The sequence below is a fragment of the Mauremys reevesii genome, linkage group 10 (genome assembly GCF_016161935.1).
Source record: "Mauremys reevesii isolate NIE-2019 linkage group 10, ASM1616193v1, whole genome shotgun sequence".
NCBI lineage: Eukaryota > Metazoa > Chordata > Testudines > Geoemydidae > Mauremys > Mauremys reevesii.
In genome coordinates, this window is record NC_052632.1 from 74,829,697 (window position 1) to 74,854,783 (window position 25,087).

The window sequence follows — 25,087 nt, forward strand, 5'->3', positions numbered from 1 at the left end:
TTCTCATACCATATTTTATTTAAACATGAGCTATTCCCAGCAGCCTCTCTAGCCTCCCCCATGTCCATACCTGTTCCTTATTAGCAGCTCATGTTTATTATACAGAAACATGTTCCTTTTACTCTTTGCCTCATCCTGCCAATCCCCATGCTAACTGCACTTCATCCAGCTGTTGCTATAAACCTAGACTGGAAGCTCTCTGGGACAAGAACGGTCTTTGTTCACAAAGAACTTAGTACAGTTAGCTTTTAACCCTCAATTAGTTGGAGTGTAATTTAAAACATTGGAGAAAGGACACCGTAACACAACCATTCTCCAATGTTTTAAATTATAGATAAAACAGCCAAGCAGAAGATAACCCTGAAGTAGAGCAAAATGTAGAAACATGTCACTTTGTCGTCCCTATTCTATCTACCAGAGGAGGCATCTCACAATTGCTCTGTTCATGGAGCAGCTTTTGTTGTACGTGCTCCAGCTTGGGAGAAGAAACAAGCCTCCCCCCATGAGGGAAGGATATTGCACCAGTGTTTCATAATCTACATGGACTTCCAATTGATTTCCAGTGAAAGATTATTTTTCTCTTTGAATACCTAAATGGTTTGAGTCTTACCTACCTTAGAAGCAGGGTTTCTCCTCATGATGTTCCACAGCATTTATGGTCCAGTGAGATGCTCAAGCTAAGAGTTCCTTTGTTTAAATGACAAGGGGATACGAAGCAGAAATTTCTTAAAAGTGGCAAGGGAGTCCTCAACTTTGGAGATCACTCCCCCGCAATCCTGAGCGTGGATTTTGGTAACCTTCAAGACATGTTGCAAGGCCTCTTTAAGGCATTTTTTGAGGTCATAGCGTAAATGCTGGTAGGGCTTTGGAGTAGGCTACTTGGGGAGGTTTCTGTTGGTTTTGGGTCAGTTTGTTGATCTCATTTAGTGACTTTTAATCCTGTAAATGTACATAGGATTGCACACCGCAGAAGTACAATGCTAAAACCATGCAAAGTTGGTCTATATCCAGTAATTTGTTTAGAATTTTGCAGTTTTGTTTTGCATGGTATCAGCCCTCAAGTTTTAAGTTTTCAAAAAGTACAATACTTTAGGGGACAGACCACTCAAAACCAGGGTTTTAAGTCTTGGTTCTGACATTTAATTGCTGTGTGGTTTTGAGCATCTCACATTACTCCAGGATCAAGCAGAGAAGAAAAGTATCACTTCTCTCAAGGTCCACCCATAACTCAAGATCCAGTCACCTGTGATGTCAAAGCAAGATGTTATTTAGCTTGTTTGGATCTTAATATGCAACAGTGGAGGAACTGGAATGTTTTGATCAGCAGTTAAATGGTTAAGTGCTAACATTTAACTTCAGCATTAATGCCCCTTCAAATGAACAGGGGCAGTTTACATCACTGAAAACTATTGTTTCAGAGCTGTCTGCATACACTACTACATCATATTACAGCAGGTTCACAGTCTTAAAATTATTTTCCCAGCCACGTGAGGCAGAGACAAATTTAAGTGAAAGTTTATGTTCTGGAGCACAAGATGCAACCATCAGCACATAGGGCTGCTAAGAGACAGCTTACACAGAACTTTACAAATACTAGTAACTGCAAAACATCATGGCCAGTGAGTGACAAGAATGTTTCGGGCTAGTAGCTTACGCTGCTTGTAGGGACACCATGGACTTCCACATTGATACTAAAGTGTGGTGTTAGATAGAAATATAAATGATGTTGTGCAAAGCTTCCCCATGATGCTGCAATTTCACAGAAGTTTTGCAAAGTTGAAAAATCCTGGAATTTTTTAAAATAGTTTTGCAATGAATATTGTGTAAAGAAAAGGTTCTCTCTGTAGCAGGCACCTTGTTTAAATTATGCTCAAGATGAAGTAATGAGTAGTTTTGTTATTTCTTCTGTATATCTTTATCAGAAGCCTCCAGGGACACAATTGATGTAATATGTAAGAGTGATTGGACTGAAAAGAGGTCAAAGTTACAGAACAAGCAACATTTGCAGCCTCTTGTGTAAGTTCATGATTGAGCAGTGGTTTGGAGAACAGCGGTCTACCTGTAACATTTGTTTTATGAACTACTGTACAACAGAGCTAATTTGGAACTTCAATTTCCCGAAGAGCAAATCCACAATAAGTATATAGGGTTGACATTAGATACACAATTCCTCTTCACCATGATTGTATATTATAATTATACTATTTCACCTAAGAAGGAGAGAGCAAAATGCTATTTGAGTCATGCGCTTATGTCTAAAATGTAAAACCACTGAGGGCCTGAGATGGAGTTATAGCTTTCAATCCATGTTTCACCTTGAGTACTGGAGAGACTGCCACAGCATGTTACATAGAGCATGTCTACACAGCAATAAAACACCCTTGGCAGGTCCACATCAGCTAACGGGGCTTGGAGCTATACAACAGCAGTGTAGATGTTCGGGTTGGGCTGGAGCCTGAGGCCTGGGGACCTGCAGGCAGTTAGAGCCTGAACATCCACCCTGCAATTTTATAGCCCCACAGCTTAAATCAACTGACGTGGGCCAGTCGTGGGTATTTTACTTCAGTGCAGACAAACCAATACAGTGTTTTGATAAAACAATGCATACTACTGAGTTTTCAGATACTAAAAAAGCACCATAAAAAACTCCATTAGCCTTCACGTGAAGATGCTATATAGGTGTCTTTTCAGCAAGTAAATGAAGTGAACCCTTTCGGGAGATAGTGTTCCAAACACAGGTGTCCCATACAAAGACAGGGAATATCAAAAGAACCTATAAAAACAGTTTAAGTATTTTCTTGAGCTTCTACCACAAATTGCTCCTCCCCTGAAAAAAAAGACTTCAGGGGTTCTAGATCATTTATAGCTATCTGCACAAGGAATTGCATGGAACACTCCCATTAATAGTAGTTGAACATGAGCACAGCAGGAAGTTTCCTCCTACCTCTGCAACCCCCACAACCCCTCCATGCATGCCTCTCATGGATTGCTGCTTCATATAAAAGCTAATATTTGGTGCTCTCTCATAGGTTCCAAGGTCAGAACAGACACTGTAATCATTTAGTCTGCATTCCTGTAGAACTCCTCCAAAATAATTTCTAGAGCATCTCTTCCCAATTTAAAACTTGCTAATAATAGAAAAATTCACCACAATCCTTGTTAAATTATTCCAATGGTTAATTACCCTCACTGTCAAAAATGTACACCTCCTTTGCAGGCTGAATTCACCTAGCTTCAACTTCAGCCAGGTTATACCTTTCTCTGCTAGACTGAAGAGCCTAAATGTTTGTTCCCCATGAAGGTACTTTACAGACAGTAAGTCACCCCTTAAACCTTGTTTGTTAAGTTAAATAAACTGAGCTCCTTTAATCTATCAAGGTAGATTTTCTAATCTTTAAGAGGGCTGAGGTGCTGGGATAAAATTCACATTTACACTGACAAACAGTAGTCTCTCTTTTTTGCTTAACAAGTCCTATTAGGCCCACGTGCGTTAAGGACTGTATCCATTGCTATGGAGCAACACCAAGATACAGATAGCTAATTTATCTGAGCTATGCTCACATATCAATTTTTGTGTGCACCAATTTTGGGTAAGAAGTCCCCCTCCCAGACATACTAAAGTGAATAGCCAGTGCGTGCACAAGAAATAGCTTTTGCAAGTTCTATCCCTTGTAGTTTGGGTGGAAGACCTGCTGGATTAAAAAAACAGAATCTGCTGCATATCTTACTTTCAGAGAAGTGGAGAAAGAGGGTTGAGCCTATGCCATCTCACTGCTGCCAAAGAGTTGCCATGATTTCCCCCTCACACACACTGAGTATACCCAGTGCAGGAAGAGGTGAGACAGTAAATCTACCACCCTTTCTTGCATCCATAGGACAGCTACTATTCTTGCACTGCGTTTCCCTAGGGCCTTTTTTACACAGAATGGAGCCTTCAGCTGGACAGGAGGTCACCAAGTACTCAGTCTGATGGACTTGGGAACCAGTGCTGTTCCAAGAGGGTGCAGTCATGGCTGCAACACCTAAGCCCTACAACCCTGAGATGTTGGTACATATGGAACTCCTGTTTACACAAGAGCACTTGGAATTGCGCCCAAGCCTCAGATTCTTCGCTTCCATGTATTAGAGACAAGCAACCAATGATTCTGTAATAACAAGCTCCTTTGTGGAAGTAACCATGCAAATCAAGTATTCTGTCTCCACCTGCTGGCAGGGAGGAATGTAATCCAAGTATCTGAGGTAGCACAGAAGACCTCAGAAAGAATAAGTGTTACAGGGTATCTATAATGTAGTGATAAAATGTATTCCTTTCAAAAATACAGACAGAAAATATGAGGGAGTGAAGAGAGTCACACACTGATTACAAAAGTATTCTTATTCTTGTAGCTAAAAAAATGAGGACAGTGACCTGACAATGTAACCAAATAGACAATGAAGCTTTTGTCCCAAAACTACTTACTTGCATACAAGGAACAGAGGAACTTGGGAGGGGAAGGGGAGGGGGGCGGGATGTGAAGAGAGTGAAATTGGTTAGCCTGATTTAGGAGAGAGACACTGAAGCAAAGAAAATACTGCTATTGTGGAATCCACCCACTCAGTTCTAAGAGGCTCAAATGCCCAGACAGGGATTTACAGGCAGCACTTGAATGCATTGTGTATGAAACAGAAAGCGCTGATAAATGCCTAGAGGCAGCTCCTCTGGTCTAAGTGAAGAAAATTTCAGATTATATTAGGTTATGGTCAAATAGCCATTTTAATTCAACAAGTGGTTTTTAATTTCCACTGCTAAACCAATCATTAAGTTTAGCATTACAAAGGAAGGCACATATAGTGTCAATTTTTTTAGCTATAGGTGTGTGTGTATATATATATATATATATATATATATGCATATATATATATATATATATATATATATATATATATATATAAATAAATAAATGTGATGCATGGATTGACTACCTATAGCTATATATATATATATATATACACACACACACACACACACACACACACACACACACAGAGTTCAAAAGCAGAACAACTGTCATAATATGGTTTGGTAGACAAGTACAATGCATAATGACTGTACAAAATGTTACTACACAGAGCTTAAGTTTAAAACAAAAAAAGTTTAGTGTTAAATTGACTGGAAGACCATCCTGAAGATATTTTACAGCGTTAAGCAAGGTCTTCACTGCAAGCATCCCTAAGGCCTGTTTATACATAGTTGTACCAGTTAGGTGTTAAACGGTTAAGTTAAACTGGTGCAAGAGATTGTACAGGCACTTGTTTCAGTTAAGATTAAAAATCAGGCTTATTTCAGTTTAAATCAGTAATTGGTTTAAACTAAAAAGAACTAAGGAGCAAACTTCTACGTGGATAATTCTATTTAACCAAGTCAGTTTAAAGTCACACCTTTAGTTAAACCAATTCAGTTTCTCATATATACACAAGACCTATAAATCAAAAGAGACATGTTAAATCTGGTTTACATCTATTTAGACAAATTTAAGTGCCCACGTAGGGATTTAACCAAACCAGTGCACAGGTGTGGACAAGATCTAAACCAGTATCTACAATATGGGGTTATAAATAAGCCTTCCACTTTATAGCATTTGCTTGTTGAAAAACTGTGGGTGTTCAACACAAAAAAGCCAGACCACAAGCTACTCCCAATCTCCATGACCTCAGCTATCAGCCTTTGCTACATCCTAATGAGATTAGGCATGGCATGAATAGCCCTAAGAGCCAACAAGAGGTGAAGCAGAACCATTCCATTTATTAAGCAGCAAGATTATTTTTGAAAGGTCTTGTCTAGTAATGTGTCAATCTGAAAACTAGTACCTATGCCCTCAAGAATATTTTAATTCCATGTACCACATATAGTAGAACCTCAGAGTTATGAACACCTTGGGAATAGAAGCTGTTCGTAACTCTGAACAAAATGTTGTGGTTGTTCTTTCAAAAGTTTACAACTGAACATTGACTTAATACAGCTTTGAAACTTTACTGTGCAAAAGGAAAAATGTTGCTATTCACCATCTTAATTTAAATGAAAAGCACAGTAACAGTTTCCTTACCTTGTCAAATCTTTATTTATTTTAAGTATTTTATGTTTAAACACAGTACTGTACTGTATTTGCTTCCCCCCACTCCCCATCTCTGCTGCTGCCTGATTGCATACTTCCAGTTCCAAATGAGGTATGTAGTTGACCAGTCAGTTCGTAATTCTGGTGTTCATAATTCTAAGTTCCTACTGTACACTTATGAAGCTTTAATGCAATAGACTCATAGACTTTAAGGTCAGAAGGGACCATTATGATCATCTAGTTTGACCTCCTGCACAAAGCAGGCCACAGAATCTTACCCATCCACTTCTATAACAAACCCCTAACCTATGTCTGAGTTATTGAAGTCTTCAAATTGTGGTTTGAAAATCTCAAGCTGCAGAGACTCCTCCAGCAAGTGACCCGTGCCCCATGCTAAACTGTAATTCTCTTATATTTAAGGCATCATTCCGATTGTATGTGTGTGCCAGATCATGCATTATCCAGTAGTTGATAACTTTGAATTGCTGTCTTCTTTCTTAAATTATATTATTCACAGCAGGCTGCGTTACAAGTAATATTCTGTACTGCTATAGGTTACATCTATGCCTTTGTATATAAAATATTCCCAAGTAATAGTTCTGGGGCCCATAACAGTTTTGTTTCCCTTAGAATCCATATAATATATTTCTACATAACTAATTTAAGTCATGGTTACATTAGAACAGAGGTCCCCAAACCCCGTGGGGTGCACTGAGTTTATTGGAGGACACAAGGACCTGACAGGTCAGCACTAAAGGGCTGGGAGTCTGGAGGGGGCTCTGTCTGAGTGGTCTTGGCTGAAGGGACGACGCTCCCTGCCCATCTCATTCCTCCATTTCTGCAGCCACCAACCAGCAGTCACCCTCCTTTGCTGGGAAGGCCAGAGGGGACTCTGAAAACTACAAGCCAAAGGCTGCACCCCAGGAATACTAATACTCCTGCCTGACACAGCCCCCTGCTCACCCCAACCCTTCAGCGTGCAGAGCCCTGTCCCCTTGCCTTTCTGGACAGAGTCTGCACAGGGAAAGCAGACAGGACCACACTGAAGGACCAGGATGGGGCAGTGTCCAGCGGGTGGGGAGGGGGACAGTACTCTACTCCCCTCTTGCCCACAGCCCTGGTAATTTTCCCTGCAAAAGGGGTGTGGGGGGAGAGGAGAGCAAGGACAGGCAGGGAACCAGGACCCAAGAGCTGAGATCACTGACCACTGCAGGGAGCAGAACACTTCCTCAGCTCCCAGTGGTGAATACCCTCATGGACCCTCCTATGGGTACTGGGCACCCCTCCCTCTCCCTCCCCATGCATGGGACATGACTCTGAACGGAGGAGCTCTTCAAAAAGAGTTTGGGAATCTCTGCATTAGATGTTACAAATACTACTGACTTCAACAGAAAGGTGGAAATCTGGTATCTTAAGCATGTATCTCTGCCTTCCGTTTGTTTAAAACTTGTAGCTGAAGTTCAAAAATGCGAATGCAAAAGCAGCCTTAATTTATAGTCTTGGAAAACTTCTTGTATCAAGGAACTAGTCTTTCCAATACAATACAATTTCATTGCTATTCAGTGATGTGGAGGGAGCATCTGACCTATGTGACAGTTCTTCACTCTGCCACCTGCCCCCAACCCCGCAATATACTTAGTCACAGTGTAATAGTCAAAGGTTGTTTTTCCTGTAACCAACAACTTCAGCCACTTACAAGGGGTGAGTTTCCAATCCCACTATGGCAGCTCAAGTGGTCACAAAGCATTTAGGGCTAAGCAGTCTCAGTTATTTAGGGTTAGCAAGTATAAGAAAATAATTTACAGGAGTTAGGTTGGCAAGCCGGACACCTGAATGAAAGACTTCAGTCTGCAAATTAAAGGATGTTTAGGTATGCTGAAAACATAAAAGATTAATTTGTAAACTGTTAAAATACCTAGGAAATATTTGTCCTAAATAAATTTCCAAGGACTATTAGTAGTGGTGCTGAGGTATATTGGCAAGGGTTTGGTTGTTTGTGTGGGTTTGTTGTTGTTTTGTTTTAAATAAAACCCCTTGTGGCATTACCACACGTAGTGAAATAGAATATACAGCCTTTTCTTCGAGGAATGCAAAAAACTTACTAAACTGAAAAAGCTCTAGCTATTTTAAAAGAGTCACTCCTGATCTGAGATTTTTTAAGTCATATTTCAGCAAAAGCACAATTTTACAGTTGAAGTTAAAATTTCTGGAAAAGGGCTATAATGGAACTACTGACAATCTTAACCGTAATGGCACAAAAATCAGAGCTTTAACAATCTGGCATGGACCCTTACTACTAAAAGACACAGCTAAACAGAAATGTTTGTTTTAATCTTGTTATAAGCTATTCCATTAATTCCAGTTATTCCTTTTAGGGCCAAAAAAGGAAGACACAGCAATGCTGTAATTCCTGCCCTTAAACTTCAAGCACATTCCATTTCAAGAACTTCAGAGTTTATTTATGCAATTAGTTTTCAGAAACGCTTTTCCAGAGTCAGGCAACAATGAGAATATAAAGAATGGCATATTATATTTTAGGAAGTTATTGAAATTAAGCCAAAAACTTGACTCCTTAGAAAAAGAGCAGCCACTTTGCTTCCTTGTATGAAAGTACTAACAAAAACATTGCAGACTTGTGCATCTGTGAACACAAGAGTATAGTGCAAGGGAAGACAGAATAATTTCTGATATAGGCAAAGAATGTGTTTTAGTGCTATGCCTGGTCTAGGTGAATTATTAGTGTTACATTACTGTCAGTTGCATGACATTACAATATCTGTTACTTTTACACGTCAATGCCTAGGATGTAAAAGAACTAAGATTATTCTGGACTCCTTATTTCCTCCTTAACTGTGAACTGACAGTGTGGGGGTGGAAATCTGCACAAGTAACAGCTTCCCATTCCAGACCTTAAAAGTACACAAACTAATCTCAAATCTGGAGAATTACAATCCCTACCGGATGGAAGAGAGAGGCTCTTAAACCCAACGTTTTAAGATGTCTCGGATCACAGCAGCACCCAGAAGGGAGTCTTTAGAGTACTTGTTCATTTCCAATTTTTATGTTTGCTTAAATCTAAAACACTGCACTTGACTTTGCTTCTCTCCCTATCCTGTCAGCCTCAAACACCATGGTTGCTCAGAGGGGGAAGAAGGGAGATGGAATGGCATTTCTCCTGCTGTCTGAGGAGAGGGGTAATACTGAGAGTGTAATATAGTAAGGGGAGGCCCCAACTTGGAATTCACTGCTACTGAGCGCACCTTTGCATCTGGCAATTCTCACATAAGTCACATTCTCCATCACACAGAATTAAATTCCTTTCTTTGAATACAATGTTATTTATAGCAGCAAAGCAAGGAAAACATTACTTAGAATAAAAGTCCCTCTTTTCCCCAATTTTAGGAAGTCACAACATCTCTTTTCAATGAAAAAAGAAGTGTTTTATGTGAAGTTACAGAGCGAGACACATGGAACATAACATATAAGCAGAGAAGCTAAGCCACTTAAGTGACTGGTCAGATTTTAGTTATCATACCACTGTTTGAACCCAAATAGGTAGCCACATCTTGAGGTTAGCGACAACCAAAAAACTCCAAATCAACCAAAAGAGGCTATAGTCCCTCAACAACCACCTCATTATTTGGGGTTGGGAGGGGAGAAGAGGAGTGGAGAAGACAAGACAGGGGAATAAAGGGTGTCATCAACTGCTCCAACAGGCATAAAATAAATAAATACATATTATATATTAAATGTTCATTCATATCAAAGACAAAAATGTTCAATATCAGAAGTGCTTTCTTATCATACCTGCATTTTATATTATGCAATGGAGTTTTGTGCTGAACTCTAGAAGTCTGTTTTAAAAGGAAAACAGGGGGGAAAAAAAAGTTTTTATTTTTAGGCTGACATCCAAATGCTGCCTCAAGTGCAACTTGCAGATATAAAAAAGGAAAGGAAAAAAAAATCCAAGAACAGCTTGGAAAGGGATCACATTAACTTCAAAAGAGTTGATCTGCAAATAGCAGTAGCCTGCCAGCATCAATATAATACAAGTTGGCAAAACTGGACAAATATAAAAAAAAGTGTGCATTAATTAGTGGCCTACTATGATCAGCCCAACTGAGCAACTCAGGTTTTTGGGGGCTTTTTGTTCAATCATTTCCTGCCTTTTTTTGGTTCCTCTTGTTCTTCCACTCTATCCAGTCTTGTCCACTTATTCCACTTTTTCTCATAGTTTCTCTCAGTTTGGCTCCAATTATTACTCATTCCTGCTGCTATAGAACACTCAGATTTATAGCATTGCTACAGCTTGCTTGTAGTATGGCCACACACCGGATTTAGCAATCTGTTCTTAAACTGGATTCAGACTGAAAACCCCCCGTTTACAACTCTTCAATCACCATACAGTTGGATATACTTACCAGCTGATACTCACTCCGACGGCTAAAAGCTTCCTTGATCCCAGAATCCCTCCACAGTGCGCTCAGTGCAGGTACATACAACTGGAATGTGGCAGGCTCTATAGACATTCCAGCTTTGTTTTCAAAAGCCATCAAAAACATTCCATGCTTCTCGTTCTCCGTGTACTGCCAAGGAATCCCTAGTTTGTCCCGTGCATCAACGAGAACCTTGCAGCCCTACAGAATGATTCAGATAAAACAGAGTCAGTGATCAAAAAATAAAAGTATAAAGGAACTCAAACTTAAAAGTACATGGACCTTACAGTGGCACAAGTCCGTAGTCCTGTGGGAGAACAATTCAGAAGGGGATCCAAAATATGCTCCATTGCAAGGAGAAAATGTATGAAGGAACAAAAAGCTTTCCTTGTTTAAGCAACATAATTGCTATATATCTGGTGGGGGATGGGGAGAAACACTTTTACAATGACATGATCAGACAGCAAAGTATAAAAATGAAGACCTATATCAAATGTATACTCGAATATTTTCTGTTTAGCAACTTAGAAGCAACTCCCACCCCATCACTGTATTATCCAAACACCTACTGAAGCAGACACATGCCTGAAACAGTCTTAAATATTGACATCGCTTTTCACCTGTCCTTAACAGTTGGATACTGACATCAGTTATGTCACATCCTACCCCTGAGAAAGTTAGACTAACTCAGCCCAACAAAAGGCAGTTTTAATGATGATTAATTGAAAGTTTTGGTAGGACTGAAAAGCTGAAATAATTTTGGTTGCACACACCTGAAAGTCCTTCAATTCAATAGTGCACTCCTATCCCTCAACCCAAATTATTTTTTCCCCTAAAGTACTGCAGAGACCTGCAGGTCTATTGCACCTTATTAGCCATGACCTGAAATACACAATGTATTGTAAGAGCTACCAGAAAAGTCTACTGGAATATGAAACTGGCTTAAAAAGGAGGAGGTGGGAGCACTGTGGAGGTTATTTAATAGATGGAGTGTTTTACAAAGTTTTCTTGATACAGAGCCTGGGGGAATACCTTAGGAAACTTTGACGGCTGCCATGTAAAATGAAACAGGAAGTTACCAAAAAACATCATTGTCAGTAGGGTATGTCACACATGGAGAGCTGGCCACACCTCCCCTCAAAGCTTAGAAAGGAGTTATTCAGCATGGAAGCCAAAAACTGTTTTAGAAAGGGCATACAGCATATTCTATTGAAGTAAACTAGACTGATTTACAGATCATGGTCTCCATGCCCAAGAACACTATGTCAAATAAAAAAAATGTGAAGACTCATGGGACATGTCTATGTGTTTACCACATAGCCTTAAAGAACCAGAGCCATTTTGCTCAGTCATGTAGTTGGAGTTCACATTAGAAGTTGGCAATTTTAATTTTAAATTGCCATTGACAATTTTTAGTGGACTCCTAGAGATGTTCATGATGCTGTGAAACAGAGCTTTGAAACTAGCAGTGTGGGTTCCAACATAATACCATGCCATTTTCTAGTGAACTTTAAGTTAAATAGCTTAGATCCTATTCTAAGTTTGCTCTGTTCTCAAGACACCTTTTTTTCACCAAGATGGCTGTCTCCAGCCAGTTTGTAGGCAGAACAAGACATTTCAGTGTATTTGTAATAAATATTTCATATTGTCCTGTGCGTTTTCATACTGCAGGGCTGGGCAAAACAGGCACAGTTTGTTCTCTAATAGCAAGATTCCTTTTAACTTGCCACATTCACAAAAAGGGCTTTTTGGTGAGTAAATTGCCTCTTTCTGATTTCATTTTTCTAACAATCAGATTCTGAGGGGAGGGGAGGAAGATATCTAGCTCTCTAACCAAATAGTTCTTGACAATACAGACTAGACCGAGTCAGTCTTCATGGTTTGAAGTTTTACACAAGGTTTTTATGTCATGCTGAATGCACAAGATAAATAAAATATCTTTCAAATTTAAACTTTAAGAGCGATTAAAGCACATCCATGTTCAAGAGTTCCATAGACATCTAGTTTTTAAAAGCAGAAGCAATTCGAATGATGGATATATCAACTACAAGGTTTGGTTTTATATGAGCTAACTGATTCATTGGTACAACATTTGACATTTGTTGTAGGCCAATTTAAAAACGAAACTGCTTTGTTCAGAGTTGTGAGGGTTTTTTTGTTTTCCTTTAAAAACACACAGCACTGAAGTCTTTTTTTCAGCAGCTTTCAGCCCAAACTTCTGAAGCTTTTTGTTTAGGACATTTGACAAAACTTTTTGTTTAAAACACACATGTAATCTTGGATTACTTAACAAGTCTGCAGTTAACATTGGAGTATAGATATAAATACCGCATCTGCTCCAGCCATTTAAAAACACACAGCAAGGATATTGTGTTAAAAAAATTGGAGAGGGACAGAGCTGAGAGACTTTAAACTGTATTGAGTGCCACAGAACATGAGCTTATAATCAAAGTACTTCAGAAACCATTATATAGTAATGTTCTTACTAGTGCGGCTTCCCAAATAAAGTTAATCTTGAACAATGTTCATTTTAAAACAACATAATCCTCCAGACACTGTTCAAAGAACATGTTTACCTGACACCAAGCACAGAGTACAATTCACCATTTATATCCTCAAAATGAGATACTAAAGATACGCATTTAGGATTTTGATTTATTGGACTGACCCAAAGCTGAAAAGCCTGTTCTTATTTCCAAATAGTTAATTCACCCCCTCACAGATCCAAGTCTAAATTTGTTACTGTATGTGAAGCTCTCACCATAACTAAGAAGAAGGAAGACAACAGAATATACAAGGCTATCTTTCAGAATTGCACAGACTTTACACATTCTTTAAAACTAATCACTTACACAAAAGTACCACTCTGGGAGGAATTCAAAGTCACTCCTTTTTTTTCCTCCCCAGAACTGGTTTTGTACTGACCAGTGGAAAACTGCTATTTTTGGACTTAACGTCAAGGTTGTGTTTTATTGCCTATCAATATACAGAGCAATGTTTGGGGGTTGTTTTTGTTTTTTTTAAAAGAGGAATGGTTATTTGGGCTGTTCTCCAGGGAAGCTATCCAAAATACAATCACATCAGTTGTTGCCATTTCTATCTTCCATGTCTCTTAAGTTTGGTTGCAAATATGCATGTAGTGTTCCAGCCCATGCAAGCCAGCTCTGACCTTTCACCGGCTCAGGCTCCAGCTCTCCAGAACCATCTCATTCAGCCATTTACTGTCTAGCTTCGCTAACTTACAATTTTAAAACGGTTTCAGGCTTTACCCATCTCATTGCTTCATCATTTCCTTAAGACTCTCTCCAATGAATGGCTAAGTGATGTTACAAACAGCTGCTTACAAGATAATGGAATTCCCATCAATATCACAACTTTAGTATTTTTTAAATTTCGGATATACGTTTTATTGCCATACAATGGTCAGCTCTGATTTTTCCTGCTTCCACATATACAAAAATACCAAGGGAGTGGAGTTTATTCTTGTTAAGTTTCCCCATCTGTTTGGGAAACAACCTGACAGCTGATGTGGAGATGTTTTGCAACTGTCTGCCTATGTGAATAACGTAGCTGGAGTCGACATACCTTAGGTCAAGTTACCGCAAGGTCTACACTGCGGGGGGCAGGGGGGAAAGGGATTGTCAATGGGAGAAACTTTCCTGTTGACTTACCTTACTCTTCTCATCGGGGGTAGAGTATATGGGTCGACCAGAGCGTGATCTGCTGTTGATTTGGCAGGTCTTCACTAGACCCACTAAAATCGGCCACCAGTGGATTGATCTCAGAGTGTCAATCCCGGCTGTAGTATAGACATAGCCTTTGTCAGGCTAGAAGCTTTAGACTGATGGTTATAAACTTGAGTTCATTTTAGATCAAGCAATAGGCTGCTCAGACACTTAATACAAATAGTCAGCCGAGATTATAAGACTACTGTCAAGATGGACAGAGAAGTAACACCTAATCACTGCAATCCTATCACTTCTGCAACTTTTTTCCTCCACAAAGATGGAATTTCAGAAGCAGATATAGGACAAATGCAACATAAGAGAAAGGGCATCAGATTTTCTCTGTATGGCACAGCAGGCCACGCCCTTTTAAAATATCTTCCCCTTCTCTCTCCAGCTCCAGTGTGGTACCAGCATTAGGAGTTGATTAGGTAGCTAGAGGCAAGCAGTTCTCTGAACATCTGCCATTGATGAAAAAGGCAGACTAAACTGCAATTAAAATGAACAATTAATCATATCTTGGCCTGGATACTCTCTGATCTACATATTCACTCACTATGCAATAAGTGAAGATTAAGATTTTAGGACGAAGCAAGATCCCAACAAGAGAGAATCCAATCCCAAAATTTCTCCATCTCCCTAGAGAAACAAGTAAGAAGATGGGAGTGAATGGGAAGGGAAGGACTAAGATTTTCCCATCAACTGGAAGTTATTCAAGTAAAGTGATGCCCCAGGTTAAGTCTCATGGAGCACCAGGTGCCCACTTCAGAGAAGTCAAAAATTATAAGTAATATTTTTACCTCTCCTCTCTTTGGAACCTGTTGCTCCTTGAACCATTACAACTGGAAAGTAACCAGTAGTACAAGTTTTCACAAAGAATGAAAGCACATTTCCCTCCCATCACAAGGGAACCACCTTGTAAAGAAGAACCACCAAGAGAAATACTGCAGAACCTTTAGTCCAAAGGTCATATCAGATGAACACAACAAATGTAATTTATACCACTTGGTGAAGGAATGGCACCATTTAACTCTGTACTTTTATACCCAGGAAGAAGCCATGAGCCTCACTGAGTGAGCCCTCACTGAAACGGAAGATATTTATAAACTGTATATGGGCTTGAACTCTTGAGTCATCTGGAAAGAGTGAATATGATTAATTTATACCACTTTAGGTCCCCCATATAATCCTAAAAATGGATCAAATGGATCAAATGATTAGTTTTGCCTAACCAGAATTTGAATGCTTAGGCTACACCTAAAGTGTGCAACTGTTTCTCCTGAGTATGGAAGGGCTTAGAAGATACAGAAGGAAAACAGGCTGACTTACATAAAACCCCTAGGCAGAAATACTGGTGCAAGTCAGAGAGACACTGCATTTGGACAAAACCTCACACAAGGATCCCACTTGGATAAAGATCCCAAAACTGAACTCTCCTGAACAATCTAATGGCCAACAGGAAAGTTACTTTAATAGAAAACATAGCCCTATATATAGTTTGTCAGGCCACCTCTGACCCTCCCATTAAAAATAAAATCAAGCCATTCTTTCCAGACTCCTAATAAAGACTCTTCAGGGACACAGCTTGAAGAAAACGGGAAGTGCCAGGATGTAGGAAAGGAAAAACAAGACTAGAAGAAAAAGGCTGCAAAGATTTAACTTGTACCTTCAAGAAGCTAGGCTTTTGACCCAATCAGTACCCATCTTGATGGAACTCCAATGTGTCTCCAGGATGTGAGACAAATGGGATGCTACTACACTCCATCCAGAGCCTTATCAAATGACTCTGAATTGCCAACACAATGCCTGCGTATCTTACACTTGAGAACCTCCTGATGTTTCAAAAAAGGCATTTTTCATCTATTTTTATGGCTTAAGTACATTAAAATCAAACGTTTAACAGGTGTATTTGCATTACATAAATTGCACAGACTTTTCGATATTGAGACAATATCACTGCCTTGAAGACGCTGCAGTCTAACAAAGAACTAAGAATTTCTATTGGATCCAGTTAGTCTGTTTTTCTATAACTTCATTGCTTAGTTGTGTTTTACTATTTCCATACAAAGCCTTGTGAAAGGAGCTACCTTTAGATTTAGTCATTCACAAGGGGACGCAAGAACTTCCAATTGGTCCCCAAAAGTGTTAGTGAGGAAATAGCAATTGGCATCCATCTAGTTACATAAACAACTTGCTGGGGGCTTGTACGGGTACACCCATATATCAGAGGAGAATTAGGAGGCAAAAAGATGTTTTCTAGTATCAATGCAGTGGGTCAGCATTACCACAGAAAGTTACAATTCCCTACTTTCAAGCTCAAAAGCAAGTGAGTCACAAAGTTTGTCTTCCCAAATGTAAGGAGAGATCTCATTTATACATTTTTGTTCATTTGAATGCTATGTCTGAGAGAATACAGATTTGCTGTACTCCAAAATACTTATGAGAAGTGGCTTTTTACCAGATTAAAACTCTCAAGACTTTACAACTTACACAAGTGATAAAGTTTTAAAAATTCTTACATAACCTGGCCCTCTCAACTCAATAAAGTTCAAGATAAGGAACACAGAAAATAAACTATAAGAAATCCTCACCACTCTGGAATGCATCAAAATATCATATAACACTGTCCTTTGCCAAGGCAATCATAGCGTGACCCCTTGTCTGTCTTTTCCAGATCTTCAGTGGCTGAGCTTTCAAGAGCCCTCCAAGATGCTGATACCTCTGCCATCACCCTCAGCAATAACATTCCATTTCTTTCTTGCTTTGGAGAGTTTAGTTTGTGTTCTTGTCATGGTGCTATCCCTTAAAGTAGAGGTTCTCAACCAGCCGTATACATACCTCTAGGGGTACACAGAGGTCTTCCAGGGGATGTGTCAACTCATCTAGATATTAACCTAGTTTTACAACACGCTACATGAAAAGCACTAGCAAAGTCTGTACAAACTAAAATTTCATACAATGACTTGTTTATACTGCTCTATATACTATATCAGCATTGCTCAACCTGGGGCCACAATTTCTTTTATAATTATATGGTAAACACGAGAAAGTAAGCAAGTTTTCAGGCAAGCATAACATGCTGAGACTTTTGGATTTTTATGTTTGATTTTGTAAGCAAGTAGTTTTTAAGTGAGATGAAATGTAGGGCACACAAGCCAAATCAGCCTCCTCAAAGGGGTACAGTAGTCTATAAAGGTTGAGAACCACTGCCTTAAAGGAGCCAATAAGCAACTCCAAATAAACAAAGTCTAAAAAAAATGTATAACTGATTGAATGCATAGACAACTTTTGATCATCTGAACCCTAGTAAACCCAGTTTTTAGTACAGCCAGTGTGAGAAAGCATTGCCTTATTAATGCAAATACTGTACTTGAAGTCAGAAGATATGGGATACAGTAAAATAATATTATTTTCAGTCATTTACTTTGAGCCCAATTAGAAATCTTATTGGGAGCTCAATCGCTGAAGTTGAGAAATACTGGCACACCCTTTCGCTCAGTGCTTGTCTACACTTGAAACACTACAGCCGCATAGCTGTGCCACTGCAGTGCTTCAGTGCAGACACTACCTACACTGATTGGAGTTCTCCTGTTGGCACAGGCAATCCCCTCCTCTTCCTCCCCCCGCCCCACCATCCCCAAGAGGCAGTAGCTAGGTCAAAAGAAGAATTAGAATACAACATACAAAATATGAATGCCCTGGAGGCTGCTGCCTATGGGCTTTATTTTAAAAAGCCTTTTTTGGTTATTTGCCATAGATACTACTTTTAACTAGTCCTGTGATATCTAGTTTGATTTTCCCAGTTACAGTACTAACCTGAGCCAAAAAGGCTTGTTTTGTAACATTTTACTTATACTCATGACAGCTAAAATTTCATTATTAGTATTGGTATTACAGTAACACAAAGAAGGCCGAAATCAGGACTGTATCTTCCCTATTGTCATGCACACCAGTTCACCTACAAAAATCCAAATTCACATGAGATGGTGCCTGTCCATAAATCATGAAAAACAGTTTCATTATTTCGCTATGACAATTAGCATGGAAAAAAGGATTATTTCTACTTGCAAAGCAAGTTCCCTCTCTCAGAAAAGATGAGTTTTTTGTAACTGATCACATTTCTTTAGATAACAACAGAGCAAAAAATGTTTACTTTAAAAAGTAATTAGTTAATTCGGTAGAAAGAAAAGATAGTTACACTGTTTTGAGATAAACTATTGAAGTGTTTTAGTTAACAGACACCTTCCATATGAAAAGTTAATTCTTAGCTGTAACAGAGGAAAAAAATCTTTGTGTTTAAGATAATTGTGTACTCCACTGGGTGAAGTCTCATGATCCCAAAAGATCTCATACCTTGCTGAAGACAGCCCTACAGATAGACTGTGATATTAAAGGTGAGGGAGGCAGAGGTAAGTACTAAAAAGGAAAATAAACCATTTTTGGTAACCACCAGCTCATGTCTGTGAAGTCAGCACGGACATGGGAAGAAACCAAACAACCCAAGTACCACCAGCCTGATGGTTCTACTCAAGCACCTAAGTCTACTAACATGAAATACTACCCAGAGTTCTACATAACTGAGCATTACTAAAGTTTGCTCTAGCTGACCTAGGAATTGTCTTAAGGAGCCACTTCAAATGCATTTCAGTTCCCTTGTAATTAGCAACATGATTCATGATTCCCTACTTTACAACGGATGGGCAACAGAATGTAAGCAAGCTACTTGTGAAGCAGTGGAGCAATAACCTTTTAGCCATTAAAAAAAACAAACACATTGTCAGACCTCATACAAAAAACTGTAGATGGCCAATAGTTTATACTACACCATTTAAGATAGTATATTCTACATTTAGGAACTGATGTGACAAATGAATGAAGTTCTGCCAACTCTTGTGATTTCATCGTGACTCTAGCCATGTTTCTTTTTAAAAAACCTGTCTCATGAAAACATGAAGGTTGCCAACTCATGAGTTTTCACTCATTCAAAATGGCCAACATCTCCTATTGCTGTGAATGGGGCTGAAGCCAGCAAGATGGCTGCCATTTCATTACAGTCAATCTGCATGTGGCAATGAAACTGCCACATTCTACTGTTTTCAATGAGACTGAAGTAACGCCCATGTGCAAAATGGCTGCAACTCTATGGTTCAGTGGCCTAGACAGGACACAGGGACTGTGAGAAGCAGCAGAGACACTGTACAAGGTAGACGGGGAGAATGAGGAAGACCAGGAGGCAAATTAAGGGGCTGCAGTGGAATGAGGTGTGGAAATGAGTGGAGCGGGGTCCGGAGGAGTGTGGGAGGGTGGGAGTGCAACCCATCTTTGGCAGAGAAGTGGGAGAGAGGAGGGAAGCAGGGAAGTGTGCCTTCTTACAAAAGACTAAACCAATTGCATAGTCTGTACAGTAATATCACTCATATGACTAAGTTTTTATATCTTTATCTGTAACTCGTCAACCCTAAATGTAATATAAGGGTATGTACGAGTCTGAATCATGATGCATTAAGTCAGTGGCTCTCAAACTATTTACCATCCAGACATTCTTTTATCAAAGGGAATCAACTAGGAGGGGAGAGTAACAGGAAATGGACAGCAGTTCCCTTATCTTGGGGTGTGGGGGTGGGTAGGGTGAGGATAAGTGGAGTCTCCATCTGAGCAGCCAGGGAGAGGTGTGTATTTTAGGAGTGACTTTGTAACCTAACACTATCACAAATGCATTGGTAGGGGAGTAGAGGGCAGTTAAAAAAGTCAAGACAGACAAAAAAAAATTATGTTTTTAAAATCTCGTTATTTTTGTTCTCTTGATATTGACAATACTGCGACTGTAAGCAACATCATCATTGTATGCAATGTTGTTGTAGCCATGTCAGTCCCAGGATATTAGACACAAGGTGGGTAAACTAATCACTTTTATTGGACCAACTTCTGTTGACAAACAGAGAGGAGCTTTTGTTCTTTGGGTCTGGAGAAGTACAGTTCTATGCAAGAAGAGCTTTAGCTTGAAAGTTTCTCTCTCTCTCTCTCTCTCACTAGTGGTCCCATAAAAGATATTACCTCACCCACCTTATCTCAGCAAAATCACTCACTGAACACTGGACTTTACCATGAAGAACTGCTGTAGTTTTCAGACTAGACTCATTTTCCCCATGCTGTATTATATTGAAAACTAATAAAGTGTTTGGTAAACAGTATTTTGTAACAAATGAAGAATTTTTGATAATTTAGTGTTCTGAAGCAGTTGCTTGAATTCTTGAATTCACTCTTAGTTAAAATTCACAAGCTTTTTCCATAGAACACACTAATGGCGTGTTTAAAATACAGCCACCTCATTTAATGGAGTGTTTGAATCAGAAAGGGATAGACAATACCATTAACTTCAATTTTTATATATCTACAATTTAGCCAAATAGATGTTTTACTCTCAATTGCTTATAGAAAAAGTAGTCGTTTGAGGATGAAGTATTACAGTCTGCTAGAGAATGGAAGTGTTACTCAGTACAAGAGATATACCCTCAAATGCCAGAAAGATCTTTTGAGTCTTAACTCGCCTTCAACATGAAACTTACGTCAAGTACTGTACTTTATTTGCATGGTGGAACGATATATGTAAATACTTAATCCAATGCTACCCAGGTGAGAGCAGGGTAAACAGTAAAGATGACTACTCTTCCAGACTGCGAGCCCAAATAAAATATATGAACAAAGGAAAGTGTCATTTACTTAGTCCACAGGAACACAAACATTAAGAAACATTTGGATTAGCTGCGGAATCTCTGTATTTGTAGCAGCAGTGACGTCTGCTTGTCTGCAAACTGTGAAAAGACTTCTTGTTTCCAAAGAAATCCAATGAGATGCAGCAGAACAAAAACTTCATGCTGCAAATGAAGCTTGCAACTAGAATTCAAGGTAGAGTGACCGCTGAACCCAGAGGTGCAGATTGGTACAAACCCTTTGAGAACTTTCAGAATTAAGTTAGTTTTTTCATTTAATTTGGATCTTTACAGATCAAGTGCTATGAACTTATGACTGACCTCTAGCTCATAACTGGCTAATACAGGGGTCCCCAACGCGGTGCCCGCGGGCGCCATGGTGCCCGCAGGGGCATCTAAATGTGCCCGCGTCCTGGCTGGCGGTCGAGCATCTGCCAAAATGCCGCCGAATTCGACAGCATTTTGGCAGCGACGCCTCTGGATGACGCCGCTTGCCGACAAGCGATGTCATCCAGAGGCATCGCTGCTGAAATTCAGCCGCATTTTGGCGGATGCTCGACCGCCGCCATGGTCCTTCATCTGGCGCCCGCCAGACGAAAAGGTTGCTGAAGCAGCTTCTAGTGTTCTGAATTTGATGTGTTGATTCTGATCTATGAAGTGGATTGAGACCACCTCTCCCCTCACACTGTACTGCCATAGTTTCAGTCAACAGAAGTGGACACAGTGTTACCATCTCTCATGATTTTGTCAAGAGTCTCATAGTTACTGGTTTCTTTTAAATCCCCAGCTCCGGGACTCAAGGGAATATGTGATGATTCCAGCCTTCATTCTTAACGAAAAAGTAAGTTTCTAGCTCTGTGGATGTGAAAAAAGCTTCAAAAAGTGTGACTCCAGTGAACTCTAAAGGCTCAAAAAGCAGAAGGCAAATAAACACACCACATCTATTATTTTTTACATGATCTCATGATTTTAAAGCCAATCATGATTTTTTTGGTGAGCCTGACTCATGATTTTTGAACATTTTGGGTTGGCAATACTGTCAACATGAACTCCTCTTGATCTGAAAGGGAGGGGAACTGCTGGTGGAGCCCCTCAGCTCTAGAACAAAAGTCTCTCCTTCCCCCACTCCAAGATAGCCCAGGTCTGTTGACCTTTAGAGCACAATGCCAGGTGTTTCTATTTGCATGGAATGACGCAAACATAGGCTTTTGAGATGAAACAGATTTGCTAACGAGTAAAAGAGCTGAGGCTCTTAAATTTTGTTTCTGTAATTTACAGAAGGGGGTGCTTAGAGCCTGTATAGACACTCCTTATTTAGACATACAAACCTCCCCTCCCCCAGAAAACCAACAAATGAATTATCCTATGCACAGAAGGCCCCTGGGTCTCAAGCTCATACTCACTATGCTAATTGCAGCAACTCCAGCCATCACTCAAGCATATTTCAATGGCTAGAGAATCTGTTTGAACTGTAATTGGGTATAGGGGTGATTTCTCCACCTTCTGCATTCCCAAGTGGTTTAAAAAAATTAAATGCGAGGCTTAGCCTGGAAAATGTCAAGGTTTGTGTCTTTACTCTCCAAAGACTAATCATGTTCTGTGAGATCGGTGAACCCATATGAGTTAACTGAATGCTATTTTGGATCAAGAGTGAATATTTATCAAAGAAATAAGCATCAATAGTAACTGTTGATGGTATTCGTTATCCTGTCAGCCATGATGTAGTCAGTTACATTGACCACTTTCCTTCTGACCCAAACAAGAAACTATCCAGATCTACTTAGGGTTGATGGAATGTAGGATTTATTACAGTAATTTTGCATTGTACAATTTATTAAGTGTCTTACTGATTCTATTCCAAGTGCATTGCAAATGGGCACCCAGAAACAAATTTCAACAACAATGGCCCTTTACAATTAAGTCAGGAGTAAAGGTGGCAGTGATGCCGGTAGTTTTATTACAAAACAAGCTATATCTTGAAGACATATTAAGAATGGACGGAAGGTAACAGTAATTAAGTACCAATTCAATCATACAATGTAAAGTCTAATTACAAAGCCATGTGTATACTTCCAAGGGCTGACATAGTTCTATTACAACACTTATCTACTGAATTTTCTTTAATTACAAAGTCAGCTTTAATGTAAGAAAATTCAATAGATAAGTCTGCTGTAATATAACCACGCCAGCCCTTTGAGGTGTCAGCTGCCATGATCGAGAAGAAAATGATATTGTCCTGTGACAGACTAATGAAGAATCAACCATACCTACTACAGATCAAAAAAACACTAATCAAGAATCAATACCCAGAATATTTTACCTCTCCAGTGAAAGACTATTGAAGGTCAAGTATTGCTAATCCCTCACAAGTTTCTGAATCCATCCATATGCAAACTCAAAACACTGTGGATCAAGACCAAATTATACAGCAGCTTGTGGAATTCCCAGTAATGATATGACATTTCTCCCTGGATTCTCAAACTAATATAAGGGTTACGGTTTTTCTGCATGCATTATAAAGAGCCAAGTGTGTCCAAGGAGAACAATCAGCTTGCTCAGGTAAGTGCAATTTACAACTGAATTCAATGGTATTCTCCAACTCCACCCTTTGGATCACCCTTTCTATAGCCTCATAAAATGTGTCTGCTTCAGACAAACCTCTGATCAAGCACAAACCTTTTCACTTGTGCAGCCATAATGAGAGTGCACATCTGTACAGCATCCTGGAACTTTTCTATTCAAAGTCCACAACTTAAGTTATGGATTGGAGTGTCTAGCAACAGTTTCTCTGAAGTCCCTACTCAAATATGAACTTTTCAGTCACTCTCAAATAATTCAGGTTGTGGACTGAAAAAAATCACTCAGTGCTCCTTACAGTTTTAATTGGTTTAGTCCATTTCAGTATGGACACTAATTTGAAAAAGCTCCACAGATTACACTTTATGTTTTTTTAAAGCTGAATTTAACTGTTAGATTTCTGTTCGAAGTAATCACACATGCTGGCACAGGCACTGCTTTGGTGTTAGTGGGTAATTTTAATTGTTTTCTCATGCAGTGAAGCCTGGCTCATTTCCATTTTTGTGGTGCTCTATTTTAAAAGTCAAAAACAAATAGAAAATAGCAACAAATGTATACAAGGAACATCAGAGTTATGACTCACCAGGTCACAGTACAGCGAGAGGTCCCTAAACCTTCATTAATTGTAGTCAGGAGGCGCAAGAATGGGAGCAGTTATTTTATGTTTGAAGAGCAGTTATTCAGTTTGTTCTTTGACACTCAGATGGGAACGCGGACAAACATTTTTACAGAATAGCAGCAGCAATTAACCAGATCTGAAACTTGCAACATGCAAAGACTTCCTCAGTCTCTCTATACATTTGAGATTCTTCTTAAAAACAAAAACAAAAAAAAACACACACACCACAGCAGTTACTCCTGTACTATCCATTTTCCACTTCCAGGTGGGTGTGCTGAAGTAATGGAGTCTGTGTACTCAAAGCAGAACATTAACACTACTGCTTTTCACTTCAATCATCAAAAAGTTTCAAAGTTACTTTGAAACTTAGCCTTGATTAACAAGCAAAACCCTAGTTAACCAGTGATTATTTACTTTAAACCGAAGCAAGACTAATGTATTTGAAGATTGCCCCACAATGCCAGAAAAAGCTAGCAAGGCTCTGAACCATCACCTGTACTATATGGAAAAGTAAATTTTGGATCACAGGTTTACTTATTTCAGCATTTTGTTTTTAAACCGTGACCTCCCACAAGGAGAAGTCTAAGAACCATGCATTCATGCTTAATTTGCAACCAGATACAGGAAAAGTAAGAGGCTGTGGAGTCAGAAAGGAAGAAGTGGGAGTTTTAGTAATAAAGGAAACAAACCAGTTGACATCAGAGTCAATATGACAAACTATCTGCACCAACTCATGCCATTTTATTTAATCCATATACAATGACCAAGTACTACTTCCAGAGGCACCTTAGAAAGAACGCAATGCAAACCATCAGGAGGGCATAATCTATTCTCTATCAGAGAGAAATTTAATCATATTGGGGAATAAAAGGTGACCATTTAATTAAAGATATTTACACTACATTTCTAGCAGAGATCCCAAAACTCT

At 39.3% G+C, this 25,087-nt stretch overlaps 1 protein-coding gene across 1 annotated transcript in view; it reads right to left on the bottom strand.

Annotated features, from left to right (window-relative positions):
- GNA12 (G protein subunit alpha 12) overlaps positions 1-25,087 on the bottom strand; it is a 66,456-nt gene that overhangs the window by 37,809 nt on the left and 3,560 nt on the right. The window contains exon 2 of the mRNA XM_039491848.1: positions 10,514-10,729. Within this exon, the coding sequence (XP_039347782.1) occupies positions 10,514-10,729 (216 nt within the window). The remainder of the gene's footprint in view (positions 1-10,513; positions 10,730-25,087) is intronic.